Raw genomic sequence first — 15359 nt, 5'->3', positions numbered from 1 at the left:
TTCTATTTCCGTGCTCGCAGTGGCTGTTAGTGCTGGTGTTTCTTGTCAATTCAGGAAATCAGCGGCTAGGAGACGGCTTCTTGTTTAGCTAAACCCGCATCACAAATATAACGGAAGAACGATACAAAGAACTCATTTGGAGGATAGAATTATACATAGAATGAGTGGAAAACGCATGAGAGGATTCTGGTTAGGATGAGCCGTACAATGTTTTTGGTTCATCATCACTGGCTCATTTCAAATTATCAATGCCACAACAGAGGGATGATAATCAGGCACCCGAGCAGTACCTGAGCGAAGAAGAAATTCCAGAAGAGAGGCGTTCATCTCGTTAAATGTTGAAACACGGGGATTGTCATTACTCATTTTTCTATGGAAACCTCATTTGATCAAAGTAGCGTCCGGTAAAGCCTCGGATATAGACTAAGTTTATGTCAAAACAACTAAAAATTTGCCTCACAAATAAAGATGGTAGTGAACGGTAAAACCTCGGATATTAACTAAATTTATGTCAAAACAACTAAAAATTTGTCTCACAAATACAGACGGGAAAACTGCCCAAAGGCTCAACCAAGCCAGGGCTTATCACAACCACAATACATAACATAGTTCAGTCGTTCTAAAAGCAAACCTTTCAAGAGATCTCATCATTTGTTTTCAGTTACAAATTCTTAAAAGCGGACTCATGTTTCTGAGGAGTCAGTCTTGCCAACAAAGCCTTGTTATGACAGTGATCTGAGTCGACAAAGTAAAAGCTCCCATTGGCCTTAAATGTGACAAAAGGCCTATTGGTCTCTGGATGCCGAATATCAGCGAACTTAATAGTCCTAGGAATAGATGTGGCCAGCCAAGACAACATCTCCACATCGAAGCTATCTGAACCAGGCTGCCACCTGAGCTTGTGAACATAAGGACTTACAAACCAGTGGAGGGCACCAGTGGTGGTAGCACTGAGAAATATAACAGATGCCGCTACTGCACCCTTGAGAACCACATTCATATCAGGAGATGTCATGAAGGTTATTACTGGGCCCAGTGATACAGAGAGGCAGCAGGTTGAAAGAGAAAGAAGCTTTACTTTCTTAATGGTGGTAGAGATTGGGCCATGATAAGCAATTGCGGAGTCTTTTTCATCTGCCCCTCTTTGTGGTCCGATACTAATCTTGTTGTCATCTTCTTTATTGGTGGCTTGAGATGCCCATCTTTTCTGGGCAGCAGTAGCCTGAATGGTAGAGGCGAAGTTGTGTTTGGCACTTGGGCTAAGTGGCCATGTTCCAGACCTACAAGGATAATAACCTGAAGCAGGACAGAAAAGTTATTACTGATAATGATAATAACAAAAACAGATGCCAATAGCATGCATTTCTGAACACCCAGCAATTAAAGCAGAAACCAGGACAGAAGGGTAGTAGAAGTTCGGGGCAGAATCAGGGGGGAGTTAAGGTTTTGCATGCAAGTACAAGTCTAATACAATACAACTGACAAAAAAAAAATGCTCTTGTTGTTATAGATCCACAAAAAAAGTAGAAAAGGAGTTATGGAGCTTAATATCAGCCATGTATTGATCTTAAAAGTCCCCCCTACCCCCCCCCCCCCCTTTTTTTTTTCTCCTAATCAAAATTTACAATTGAATGAGTTGGTACAACTGACAAGCATTTGAAATATTTCCAAAAAGATATCTAAATGGAGAAGCTTTTAGAAAAGAACATATTGTGGTTAAAAAATTTTCTAGTCTGAAACATAGAAACAAATAAGAGAGCTCAGCATTTAACCTGATGGGAAGAAAGAAAGCTTTGTATATTACTCTAAGCAAACTATTTGACTCAAGGATTTTAGAGAAGAAATGATGGGTTAATAAGACTTTGACACATAACACTTCAATTGATATTTCAAGTGTTCACTTTGACGTGGCATTCGCTGACTAAAAAGTGCCAGTTGAGCTAGAGCTCCATTGGCATTTTCTGACCGAAAACATTACAACATGTATGCATGTTATATATATATATAGAGAGAGAGAGAGAGAGAGAGAGAGAGAGAGGGGGGGGGGGGAGAAAGAGAAAGAGAGCACCTGTAACCTGTTTCCTCTATCCCCCCTCCCCACCCCCTCAAAAAATAAACTCTTTTTTTTTTTTGTGTGTATATGTGTGAGGTGTGTGCACATGTCCATAACTTTGCAGAGTGATAGAGAGAATATTGGGTATTTTCCTTTTTGTTAATTGGTAATTTACACATGCACTGCAATAAGTGTGACTTGAATTGACAACCTTCCCCTACATTGCTCTTATAAGGGAAGAAGGTGTCATTTGAGTTAGAGCTCATTAACACATATAGAAAGTACATTATTAAGAGCACAGGAACACATTCCACTCTTCGATTGTGCAAATAATATGTGTTGGGGTCCCAATGGCATAGGAGCTTGCTTCAGGAAGTAACAATCATAGTATGTGTCAAGAAAGCGTTAGGTGAGATGAGCTGATAACATTGTGTAGATTTAGGTGAGGCCTAAACGAAGGCCTCAAGAAAGAGTTAGTTCTCTGTGAAGTCACCATCTTTGTTTAGAATTACAAAATGGTCATCAAGCTACAGCTTTTTAAGCAACCTGACACCTGACACTTAAGTAACCATCAGTCATTGAGTGGTAAACAACCAGTAGTTCCACCTCAGTCCATGTCCAACCCCCATAATGTGTCAGTAAATATGAAAAGGGGAAAATGGACAGTTAGTGCACCCCTCACTCTGAACTCTCAAGTCAAATGCTTTAAATGTGAAGGCTTTGGTCATGTTGCTGCCAAGTGCCCCAGTGAGGGCTTCCCTCATTTATGGACAAGTAAGAGAGTTATGTGGAAGATCTAGAAGAGCCAATCTATGAGCCTAACATTGATGAAATCAAAGACATAGATGAATAGTGTGAGGGATACATTAACCTAGGTTGCATTCAAGCCATACCACCTCAAGTCGAACTCCCTGAGAATAATCTTGATACACCTACGGTGAGAGAGGTTGAGTTTAGGTTAGTACAAACTAAAGAGGCTATTGAGAAAAATGGCCCAAGGATTTTTAGGCTAAAAGAGCTTAAGAAGGCAATGAGTGAAGATTTCATTTCCTCTGCAACCTAACTTGCATATGACAGTCTCATCACTAAATTTATAGACATAGTTTCTTTTCTTTTTTTTTTGACAGGTCTAAATCTATAGACATAATGCCATTTGAATTCAAACCTAGGACACCTTTAGATCCTCTCCACTTTCACCACATATTAAAGTACATGGGTCAATTGGAAACATATAACCATCATAAATTGCATCAAGTTCATGATATCAGTAAACAATCTCAAGCAAGTGATGGATCATATAAAAATCATGCTAATTCACGTTATATGGAATTTCTACTGCAGTGTTGCAAAACTCAAAAGTGCTGAAATGGGTTGGACCAAATACCCATATTAATGATTTTCTCTTTGATTATAAAAGAAGTTCCACTTATAATGGTCCAACAGTTACCCCATATGATACTTTCCGTGAGCTTCCCCATGGTCCTGTTTCAAACCATATGACTCATACAACACCACCAAACCTTTTGCCAACACAAAAAGAACATATCGATACTACTTTGGATGAGCAATTTGTTTCTACTAGGGGTGAAAGAGTTTAGCACCATCTAATTCAATGGAAGGGACAACTAAATTCAGATTAAACCTAAATTACCAAAGAAGAGCTGACAACACCTAGACCCTAATCTACTACAATACTATCAATCCAAAGCTATTCCTGGCAACAACCTAGGTGCTGATTCCTTGGTTTTCCTGACTGGCGCTTATTCCTAAGGACTATCCTTTATTTTATGTTCAATTGTTTTCCCCAAATTTTCCATTGAATCTAGTCATGCATCACAATGTAATGATGTAATTTTTTTCCCGACGGGGGAGGGAGGATTTGAACCCTAAACGTCTCATTTGGAAACACCAGGAATGACCCAGTTGAGCTACAAGGCTCTTGGCCACAATATAATGATGTATTAACAGTAATTGTATATCCTCTTGTTGAATTAGCATCTAAATCTGGAGAGTACTGAGTAGTGAGTACATGTGAATTATTTGGGTTGGCCAATCAACTTCAGAGCAATTAGGTTTAGTAAATTCATAACCTATTATCTCAGCCTCATCCATTCCCAAATGAAAAAAATCTAGTGACCCATTTCCTTAAACTACAACATCATTTTACATAAATTAACTTTCAGACAATAAGGCTTGTCTAAATGATAATAACTACGACATCAATTCAAACTCTACCATTAACGTTAGTGTCTCAGACATTCAAGCTATAATCTTTCAATTACATAAATAAGCAAACCGATAAAACTTGCTAGATTGAAAGCGTTTCAAAAGAAAACGCAATCTGAAAAATATGTGTTTATTAGATGGTTAATGAAATGCGACCCTGTTTACGATTTTGAAAAAAAAATTAGAGAGAGGAAATGGAAGGAGAAGGAGAAGGAACCTGAAGCGAAGGTTCTGGAAGATGATGATAGCTGCTTGGATTGCGATCGGAGCAAGTGAAAGAGAGCAGCTCTGGCCATTGCTATGGAGTTGAAGAGTTTTTTCCAGTTTGTGTGTTGCTCTGATCCAGAGCCAAACCCCTAAATGAAAAACAGAGAAGGGTTTTGCTTTGCAAACTTTAAATATTGATAGTACTTAATAGGATATTTTTTGGAAAGATATTGTTTAATGATTTATAGTCTAAGATATTGATAGTACTTCTACACAACAAAAAATGGGCATTTGGTCTAGTGGTATGATTCTCGCTTAGGGTGCGAGAGGTCCCGAGTTCAATTCTCGGAATGCCCCACTTTCTTTGGTTAATTTTTTAGCTGGAGAATCCATGGGCCCATTATTGGGCTCACATTAAAATTGTCTAATTTTATTGTTTTGCATTGCCAAGTTGCAACCCATCAATTAGTAATTCTAACCCTTTTCAGAAGATGCTATGGCCTATGGGAAAGAATAAGGTCAATATGATTGAAACATTTCAAGGCAGATTTGGGTCTGTTTGAATACTATTTATTGTTAAAAACTAAAAATATCGTAGTAAAATAATTTTTAAATATGTGAATAGTATTGTAAGATCCAGTTTTAAAATTTCTTCTATATCTATACTATTATTTAAGGGGTTTCCTCTGTTTGGATTCCTCATTTTTTTTAGTTCAAAAATGCCCTTACACCCTTATGTTTAAGTAGAGACAAAATTAGAGGACAATCCGGTAAAAATGTAACTCTAACTCCCACTAAAACATTGCCTAAAAAATAAGACTACTCTCCTATTAATTTTCAAAATGATTTATTCACTTATAAATTAAATTTTCAAAATAAAAATTATATATATAAAATATAAAAACACATTTTTTTTTCTACAAAATAGAACCACTAACCAAAAATAAAAAAGACTCATCGCACGCGCAAAGCGCGTGTAATAAAGCTAGTTTTTAATAAAGTATTTACAGGTACTGTAAATAGTATATGAGACCCACTAAAAAAAACATAATTCTACTTACGTGAAAATGCTCTTCTCAAAAAATAAATAAACAAATAAAAAGAAAAGAAAAGAAGAGAAGAAAACGTGAAACGCATAAGCAAGTGTTTTTCAGCATTACTTGATTAGCCGAATAATTGCGTAGCAGTAGGGCATACGATCCAATTAATTAATTGAAGAAAACGTGAAACGCATAAGCAAGTGTTTTTCAGCATTACTTGATTAGCCTAATAATTGCGTAGCAGTAGGGCATACGATCCAATTAATTAATTAATATACTTTATCATACTATACTAGCTTATCTAGAAAACACTTGGTTGAATTGAATGCAACTTCCTGCCTTGCTCCTTACAGTTACACCGTCAATCTGTCCCTTCCTACTTTCCTTTCTCTTCTTCTAGTAACTCATGCTTCTTCTCCTTCTAATCAAATTTTCTCTCACTTTTACCCACTCTCTCCAAAGTCCAACCACCCCTTTTCCACTCCAAAATAAATAAATAAATAATATTTCCTCTTCTAGAAGCCCTTAACCCCAACCTGACACACACTCTCTCTCTCTCTCTCTCTCTCTCTCATATCTAGAAGTCTAGAAAAATCACTATATATATAAAAATTGGTCTAGGTCCACTTTCACAATCACCCCCAACCAACAACAACAACAAGTTCTCCTTCAAAAAAAAACCATTCTCAAAATCTTTAACAATGGAGGACAAAACATATCTCCAAAGCCCCGAAGATCTTGAGGAAGACGCGCTCTCACTCTGTGACCTTTCCATTTACGATGTAAATGCAGAGCTCGAAGAACCCAACTCTTTTTCTTCCTATTCTGACTCTCCTTCACGCCCAGACTTGTTCGAGTTCTCCACCGCCAACCCAACAATCAAAAACGACGCCGTAATCTTCTGCGGCAGAGTCATACACCAGAAACACCAACAAGAAGAAGAGCATCCCAGACGAAGAGTTCTATGGGGATCAGAGTCTTTCAACAAGTCCCAGAAATTCCACTCCGCTAGGATCACCGGCCACACCCGGTCAAGCTCGCTAAGTGTACCGGCTACCGGGAGTTTCCGGTACCAGAAGTGCGAGTCGAAGAAGCACAAGGTTATAATTGGGCTGGCGAAGATTCAGCCCCAGATGGAGCTGAGTGAGATAAGGAAGAGACAGGCTCGGCGGGGCCCGGTACCGATGATTCCGGTTGTTGTTGACGGAAGGGAACCGGTGATTGTCGGTGGTGATGGTGGTAGGAAGAGCGGACCTGCGAAGAGTCCTTGGGCGTTGCTGAGATGTAGGGCCCACTTCGCTAGCGTGTTGGCTCGAGCGTCTTCTGCTTGCTTTCCGCTTTTGTGACCATTTCCACTCATTGCAAATTTTTTTATTTTTTTGGTATTGTTAAATGCTACTTGCTATTAATACACTTATTTATTTTAGCTCATTGTTTTGTTTACTATTATGTTTATTTATAGTATATTATTTTCTTTGTTGAATGTTGAACGGAATGATTCCAATTTGGAATTTCCAAATGCAAGCCCACAATAAAAGTGCGTGGATAACATTTTTTTATTTAAAATTTAAATAAATATACATTATAATATATCAACAATCTTTTCCCCATATTATCAATGGTGCAAAAACTTTTTTCTCTAAGTCAATAATTTTGTAAGTTTAATTGATATTTTTAGAGCTTCCAGTTAAGATGTTTAAGAATAAGATCCTCCCTTATCCATTGTAACTGTCTAACAAAAGTCACCAAACCACAAAATTGTTGGCATTTATACAATGATGTTGGTTTAATCCTTTCAACCTATTTGGATATGGCTAAGAGAATTACTTTCATTCCTTTGTCCCCATTTAATTTTGATGAGGATAAACTTTATCTCCTACAAAACAGCTCACTCCTTGTGGATCATCTACGGAATAGTTCCCAACTCCTACACGTTAACCAGGGGATAACCCCAAATCTCTACAATTCAACTAATGTGATTATCCAAAAGCTCCTATATAAACATTGAGGCGCTCCAATCCCAAGGTACACAAAAATACTTCTCAGAAACTCCTCTTCAAAAAAGTTCATTGTCAGTTTCTGATTTGACCTTCGGAGGGTCTTAAGCCAGCACCACACCTTTTCACCCTACACGAAAGATAGCGAGTTTGGGCAATAGATCTACTAAAGATTTAGAGCATCATCAAATTTTGTATACATTTGATTTATGTCCTTTGTTTGAATCCTTGTTCTTGTTTTGTATAGCCTATGAAAGTATTCATTACGAAAGGGATACATCACTTAATTATGACGTGTACGAGATATTACCTCAAAACCTAACATGCACCAAAGCTAACCAATGGCAGTCGCATTTTATATATGATTAAAGTGAATTTGGACATAGCTTTTCATTGAAAGTTTATTTGCTTATTTGTTGAAAATTAGTTAAAGAAAGGTGTACTTAGGAAAAAAATCCAGACTTTAAAAGTGTGTACATAAGTAAATAAGATATAGAGTTAAAAAGAGTTAGACAATATATTTGTGAGTGGAGGCAATTGTTGTAAATCCAGTCGGAAAAGAAAAAAGGAAATCATGTACAAAATGCTCAAAGTTTATATCAAATTTTAGATTAGGTCCATATCTATAAATATATTTTATATAATTAAATTTGGCAATTGAAGTTTGAAATTATGAAATTGTTTTGATATAAGTCTTTTGTCCATCTCGCTAATTTATTTCCATTATTCATGATTACAAAGATGGCAATGGACGCAAGACAGGGTTAGATCATGAGTGTCCCGCCCCTACCCATCTCCTATTTGAGGCGGGAAAATTCTGTGCAAGACGGGGTGTTTTTGCCATCGCCACCCATGATAATAAGTGCATATAAAAGTAGAAAACTATTGATTAAACTCAACGTTTTTCTTATGATGAGTTCATAAATTACTTTAACAAGCCATTGAACATAAAAGGGTAAAGACTAAACAAACAAAGTTTTTCTTATATCTAGAAAGTGAATCAAAATTGGTTACTTACATAAAACATAAAATTTCATCAACAATTTCACGCTCTGTCACTGCCCAAAATAATGAAAAAAAACATGGTATAAATTCTTTGCTTTTTGTGTAATATTCCAAAAAAAGAAAAAAAAAAAGAAGGTAAAGTAGTAGTAAGCAGGAATAAAACGACAACGTTTCACTAATTAAAAAAGTACTCACCATGAAAAAGCCAGACGCCGCCTGCGTCGGCTTCAATTAGTACTTTCGCCAGCAGCAGCACAATCAATCTCTAGACAGACACTCACTCACTTCCCAAAACCCAAGCGTCGCTCCTGTCTCGTCTTCTTCTCCTTCTCCGCCGCAACAACACTTCGTCTTTCTTCTCGCCGCTACAAATCTCTCCCTGTATGTATATTTCTACACGTAGTATTTCACTGTATAATAACACAAAATTCATGTATGTATACGTGTATGTGATATAAGCTTGCAAAACATGCGTACACGTATCAATGTGTATATATCTAAGCTCCAATCTGATTTGATTTACAGCAAGAACGTCCTAATTGATTTATAGAGTTTTTTTGATTTACTATGTACTTGTTTGTAGCAGTAATTGTGTGAAAATCTCTGGTTGGTTGCTCAAGGAAAAAAACAATTAATTTTTTAGAGCTTAAATTTAAACTAGATGGACATGGAGGTTATGCTCTAGGCTTGGACAATGATAATGTGTGTAATTGTAGCAGATGGATCAAATAGATGCTCCAATTTCAGACGTTGGTGTAGGAATTATTGCTAATGCTCCTGCTCCGGAAATTGAGGGTTTCAAGTACCGCGTTGATGATATTTTTGGGAAGGTTGATAAGGTAAGAACATGTGTAACAAGCCAGTAACTAGTTGTCTTTATATGTGTGTGTGTGTGTGTGCGTTTTTTTTTTTAAGTGACTGAAGTATGTCATATATGTTTCATAGTGTATAAGTTATTTTTAAGATGGGTAATGTTTCATGCTGTCGTTTTGGGAGCTGGTCGATATGTAATCAGTATATCATGTGCCTCCGTTTCGTTCAGAAACAAGATTTTTTAATGCAATCGACATATTGGACAGAGAACGGAGGGTCAATGTTGTTATGGCTCAGCAGATGGATGCCTAAGAACGCTACTGAATTTATTTATGGGGATATACGTGATTTAGTTTCTAGAGGCATAAATTTAATGCTGCCCAATTTGTTAAAATGAACACTAAACCTCTTGTGTTGCGATTGGCTACTGATTTTAGTTACCAAATGGCTGTTCAAAATTATATTTGTTTGAGTCTGTCCAACCTTGTTTTGGCCCTTTTATGTGGGATTAGAGTTTGACGGAAGGACATAATGAGTAGGCTGCACCTTATCTAGACTGGCATTTGGAGGTGAAGAATTAGTATTTGTTTTTCCTCTTCTTTAGTGGGTTTTAATAAAAGTGTTAATCTATCAAGAAAGAATAAAAAGTCGTCATCATTCCTTGTTTGATTAAATACTAAGTTTGATTTTTTTTTTGGTGTGGTTAGTCAATTTAATTCTGTATATTATGTTGTACACAACTTATCTTCATTCAGGCTCAGGGGCTTGCTTGCTCATGTCTTTCCCATTTAATAAGATTATTGTATGTTATAGGGCTTTCTATAATAAAGTTTTACCAGGTAGTTGGAAAAATAATTATATAGCTGCAGATGTGCTCATCCAAAATAATAAAACTGTAGATACGGGATCAATGTATTATATAGCATGGGCCTTTTTCATGGTTATAGAATACTGCTATAATTTTGTCTATTGAGTTTACCTTAAAATGATACTAAATGCGGCAGTTGTTCTTATATAATCTTGTTGGGTCACTTTAAATCCATTAATGTCTGGATGTTTATAAGTTGATTGTTAGTATTACATTTTTCCTTGCAGCTTGAGCAGAGAGTGAATGAGATAGAACAATTCTATTCGACTAAAAGTAAAAAGCAACTTAGCACATCCAAAGCTAGCTCAATAGTGAAGGATAAAGATAAGGAGAAACATATTCCAAGTATTAAAAGGCAGCAGCAAGATGCATCACGTCGGGAAGCAGCTGCTGCAAAGAGAATGCAAGAACTCATGCGCCAATTTGGCACAATATTGCGTCAGGTAAAGAGCTCATACCCGTTCTATCATATGTTATTGCTAAGACATTTTTATGTGTTGTCTTTGTGTGTGTGTGTGTGTGTAAGTTTATTTATCTTTCCATTTTGGGATCTCAAGGGGATTTGAATTTTTTTCTCTTTTAACTTAGTTTTATATATTGTTTCGACACTTGTACACTATCATAATTATTTGCCTCCTTACTAATTAATATATATATATATATATATTGCCTCCTTTATGAAGTTTCTCCCTTATATATTCCATGTCATCTCACAAAAGAAAATGCTAAACAAAAGGCCCTTTATTCTCCAGAAATTTATAGTTCTAATTGTTAGATTGTAATTAAATAGTTGTTTGGTATGTTAGGAGTATTTGATATTATATATCCTTTGGTTCAAAGTTCATGGTAATTACCAAACCTCCATTTTTTTTTTTCCCTTTTTAAAGCAGATTCTCCCAAATGTTTTAGTTGTTAGGAAATGGTGAATTTATCATTTAATCAATATTCTAATACTCCCCATCGTGTGTGGACCCCAACTCTCCCTTAATAAGTAGAGCCAACATGTGGGATTTTTAAAATTTACTCCACCTTAATAAGTGGAGCCAACGCATGGAATTTTTAACTTTTTAAATGGGAGGTAGAGCAGGAACAAAGTTTGAACCCCGGACTATCTACTTTGATACCATGATAAATTACCTATTCTCTCAAAAGATTAAGCTATTAGAAAATGATGAATCTACTCATTTATTCATTTAACCAATATTCTAATAATTTGCTTATTAAATTATCTCTTTTTCTGCTAGGGATTTTTGTCACACCTTTAATTATGGTGGACTCTATGTTGGGACACCCTTCCAAAAATACATGTCTGGTCTTGGCTATAAATTGCACCTATACCAAGGCACCATCAAGTGGATGCTGTAAAATCAAAATCATGTGCATGTCATTTTATTTTTTTCTGATGTGTGCTTTCAGATCATGCAACACAAGTGGGCATGGCCCTTTATGGAACCTGTAGATGTAGAAGGCCTAAAGTTACATGACTACTATGAGGTAAGGTTTACCGTTTTCTTTTTTATTGATGTGTCAATCAGCATTATATTAATCATGCAATATTGCATTCCTAAAGAAACTGTTCATGATGAATGATTGTTCTACTGATGGATTTATTTTAATCAAGTTAAATGAAAGTTTGTATCTATAATTGTAATTATGTGTATATCTGCTTTTGATCTCTGGGCATACCAAGTAGTGCCATCTCGAATATATATATATATATATATATATAGGAGATAGTTAAAATCATAATTGTTTGGAAGGGCGTCCTGTATATTCTGGCTTTGTTATTGAATAGTCCATTGGTTCACTTCATCACTTGTGGTAGTCTGTCCTTAATTGCCTTACCAACTTTGGTCTTGGATTTCTTCTGTATGTGCATTTGATTAATTTGTTCTAGATGATGAATACTAGGTTATTGACAAGCCCATGGATTTCAGTACTGTAAAAAATCAAATGGAAGCCAAGGATGGTACTGGATATAAGAATGTCCGGGAAATATGTGCTGATGTGAGGTTGATTTTCAAGAATGCAATGAAATATAATAATGATGACAGAAGTGATGTTCACGTTATGGCCAAAACTTTGTTGGAAAAATTTGAGGAGAAGTGGTTGCTACTTCTGCCTAAAGTTACTGAAGAGGTAACTTGCTTTGCCAGCATGCATGGCTCTTTCTTGGTCTAAAAGGGATTGTAAAGAATCCGTGGTTCATTATTCTTGATGAGTTGTAATGTTAGTAGCAATGTACTTGCAGGAAAAAAGACGAGAAGACGAGGAAGCACAGGCACAGTTGGATATGCAGCTTGCTCAGGACGCAGCATATGCCAAAATGGCAAGAGATTTAAATAACGAGGTATGTTAAATGTTTATGAGCTTTTTATATGGATATGTTTATAAAAAAAAGGAGTTTTTTGAGATAATTTATAGACTTCTTAAGTTCTTCAAGAATCTTTCAACTATGTTTGGATGTTTTTCCAACTGTCTTATTCTAGTCTGATTAAATTCTCATCTTTTACTGAAAGTATTATAGGACCTTGTTTGAATGCACTATAATGAATTTTTTCAGCTGTACGAGCTTGATGTGCATTTGGAAGATCTCCGAGAAATGGTTGTTCAGAAGTGCAGGTTTGTTCCATAACATCATTATCTAATTTCCTCAAATTACAGCTTCATATTTTTGCTTTTATTTGTAATTTTTTCCATAAATTTACCCATTGGGACCAATAAAAGCCAGGTTAATTATAGATATGCATGTTGATTACGAATTTTACATGTGCATCTAGATGTGAATGTGTCTTTTCCCTTTGAGTTAAAGTCTGAGTGCTTTTTCTTAGTTGAAGTCTTCACCACAACTAGAAGTTATGTCATCAAAAGTAGGTAATAGAATAAAATGGGATCATATTGTCGTATGTTTCATCTACTGGGCCAATGGCTATTTAGATTGATGTGTTCTAGATCAGATTGCTTGGTCTTTGTGGTCTGATATGCTTTGTATCTGCTTGTACAATTTCCAAACGCAACTGTTATACTTTGACTATAGTTTTTATAGATACCGAATGCAATTGCTGTTCATTGAATGGGAGGGGATTGTACTAGTGAATCCTCCAATTCTCTCCCATTTTTAGTTGGATGTACCACAAGTGGGCAGTCATTTGATTCTTAAATGCCATGTCTTACATCATGGCATTTTTTATAAAACATGTCTTGCATCTAAATAAAAATTGGAGGGAATTGCAAGATTCAATGGGAGAGGATCTTATCATGTTTCTATTTTGCTTGGATGAGGAACCCTTGTAACTTAACATTAAACACACTTCTGAATTCATCCCTAAACCTGTAGTAATGGATTTTGGGTCATAAACAAATTGCAAAAAAAACTAGTTCTAGGATCCATGGCATGTTGATTAAGCACGTGGTTAAAACTCCTTAAAATTTCTAAACCATGGGGGCAGATTTATAGATTAAATTTTGTTGTGATTTATTTTGTTGATCACTTTGTGAATAGCATGAGGAACTATATTTTTGTTAAATATTTAATGTATACAATGGGTACATCGTGGGTGGGATGTGAGGCTTTGCTAGCATCAATAAGTATCTTAAAAGTGTAATCTATGCATATTGTGTCATCAAAATTATTAGAAATTTTCAGATTTGGAGGCCTTATGGTGGATTTAAGTTTGGTAGTGTCTTATGTATTGGGAAGAAAATTGGCAAAGTTTGTGATTTGAGAATGGTTATCTTTGGAGCTAGAGAAATGCTTTACGAACAAATCTATGAACATACTTTTTATTTAAACTGAGGGTGAATTGTCATGTTGCATATTAATGCATATCAAGTGGGCACACCTAGTGTATTTGGCTTGTGGAACTTGTATCCAATGCACTAGACAAAAAATTATAAATTGGTTCTTAGCAACCTTTTGTCAGCATTACTCTTGGAATTAGCTAGAAAGAAAAAGGATTACTCTACTTAACTATTACAAATTCAGTTTTCCAACATGGTTTTTCTGCCTTTGATAACCTGATCAAATTACTAGCATGGATTCCTCGTTACTTTTGCATCACTGCACAAGCAATTGTTAAGAACATTTTTTCCAGAAAAATTTCAACCGAGGAGAAGAGAAATCTTGGGGCAGCACTCACCAAATTGTCTCCTGAAGATCTAACCAAGGCATTGGAGATTGTTGCTCAAAATAATCCAAGCTTCCAAGCAACTGCTGAAGAGGTGGACCTTGACATTGATGCTCAGGTTATCATATACATTTTTTTTATAAGTATTGTACAGTATTTTCGTCTTCTAGATTCTCGAAAGATTGCTTGGTTATAGAATGAGTCATTGAGTTTATTGTGTTTCTTATCCAGAGTGAATCTACCTTATGGAGGTTGAAGTTTTTTGTGAAGGATTCTCTGGAAGTTCAGAGCAGGAGTTCGCTAAACACAGGTGGCCTGAGCAACAACAACAATAATGACAATCACAATAACAACAACAATAACATAAACAATAACAAGCGGAAAAGGGAGATTTGTGATGCTATTGCCAAAACTGCCAAGAAAAAAAGTAAAAAGCCCTAATAACGTCTTTCTGTGGGATAGTGCAGTTAGGCTGTGTATTTGCCGACATTTCTTGTTATCTGTTACTGACAATTCTCAATAGTCCGAAAATGGGTTGGATGTGTTCTAATAAGGAAAAGGCAAAAGCATCACTAATGATATTTCGTAGATGCTAGCAACCGATTCATTTTCAGGTGCTGGCTATTTACTAGAAATTTAATGGTCTAATTTAGAAGTTAGGGGCTGCCTTATGATTCTCCTTCTGACGGTGCTCTGCCAATGTAACATATACAATGATCCGTATCAACAATGTCTTTTGTTTCAAATTTCAGCCAGTTTAGTTGTTGTTGTTGTTGTTGTGTATGAAATGCCCAAAAACTCTATGCAACACAGGATGTGAGTTTAACTCTAGGCTCTGCTGGGTTTGTGTCGTTTTGTTTTATCACAAATCAGTATCAAATTGATTAGTTTATTTTCAGTTTATTGAAAATGAATTGTTTTCAAAAAGTTGTATCTAGGAAATGGTGGAAAGTTGATGCTCAGGGAAAAAAAAAGTTGTACTTTATAAAAAATATATGTTTTCAAACTATTAAAAAAAAAAAA

The 15359-nt window shown here is 35.9% G+C and overlaps 2 protein-coding genes and 1 non-coding gene across 4 annotated transcripts; 2 read left to right on the top strand and 1 right to left on the bottom strand.

The window, feature by feature from the left end:
• Positions 1–475: 475 nt before the first annotated feature.
• LOC126697304 (uncharacterized) lies at positions 476–4677 on the bottom strand. The gene is made up of 2 exons (XM_050394237.1): positions 4497–4677; positions 476–1296 (listed from the first exon to the last, which is right to left on the bottom strand). Exons 1-2 carry the CDS (start codon positions 4573–4575, stop codon positions 662–664), a joined length of 714 nt encoding a protein of 237 aa, XP_050250194.1. The 5' UTR covers positions 4576–4677; the 3' UTR covers positions 476–661.
• Positions 4678–4771: 94 nt separating this feature from the next.
• TRNAP-AGG (transfer RNA proline (anticodon AGG)) lies at positions 4772–4843 on the top strand. Its single transcript has one exon. It is a non-coding gene; the product is annotated as a tRNA-Pro (tRNA).
• A 3882-nt stretch (positions 4844–8725) lies between these two features.
• LOC126697302 (transcription factor GTE6) lies at positions 8726–15102 on the top strand. 2 transcript variants are annotated; one of them, XM_050394235.1, is made up of 9 exons: positions 8726–8909; positions 9245–9367; positions 10437–10652; positions 11626–11703; positions 12121–12348; positions 12461–12559; positions 12773–12831; positions 14304–14454; positions 14568–15102. In XM_050394235.1, the coding sequence occupies exons 2-9, from the start codon at positions 9248–9250 to the stop codon at positions 14775–14777; spliced, it is 1161 nt and encodes a 386-aa protein (XP_050250192.1). In that variant the 5' UTR covers positions 8726–8909; positions 9245–9247; the 3' UTR covers positions 14778–15102. The 2 variants fall into 2 exon arrangements, with proteins under 2 accessions (XP_050250192.1, XP_050250191.1); XM_050394234.1 differs by having other exon boundaries at positions 8727–8909; positions 9248–9367.
• The last annotated feature ends 257 nt before the right edge of the window (positions 15103–15359 follow it).

This window comes from Quercus robur, chromosome 8 (genome assembly GCF_932294415.1).
Source record: "Quercus robur chromosome 8, dhQueRobu3.1, whole genome shotgun sequence".
NCBI lineage: Eukaryota > Viridiplantae > Streptophyta > Magnoliopsida > Fagales > Fagaceae > Quercus > Quercus robur.
This window is presented reverse-complemented; position numbering and strand designations above follow the sequence as displayed.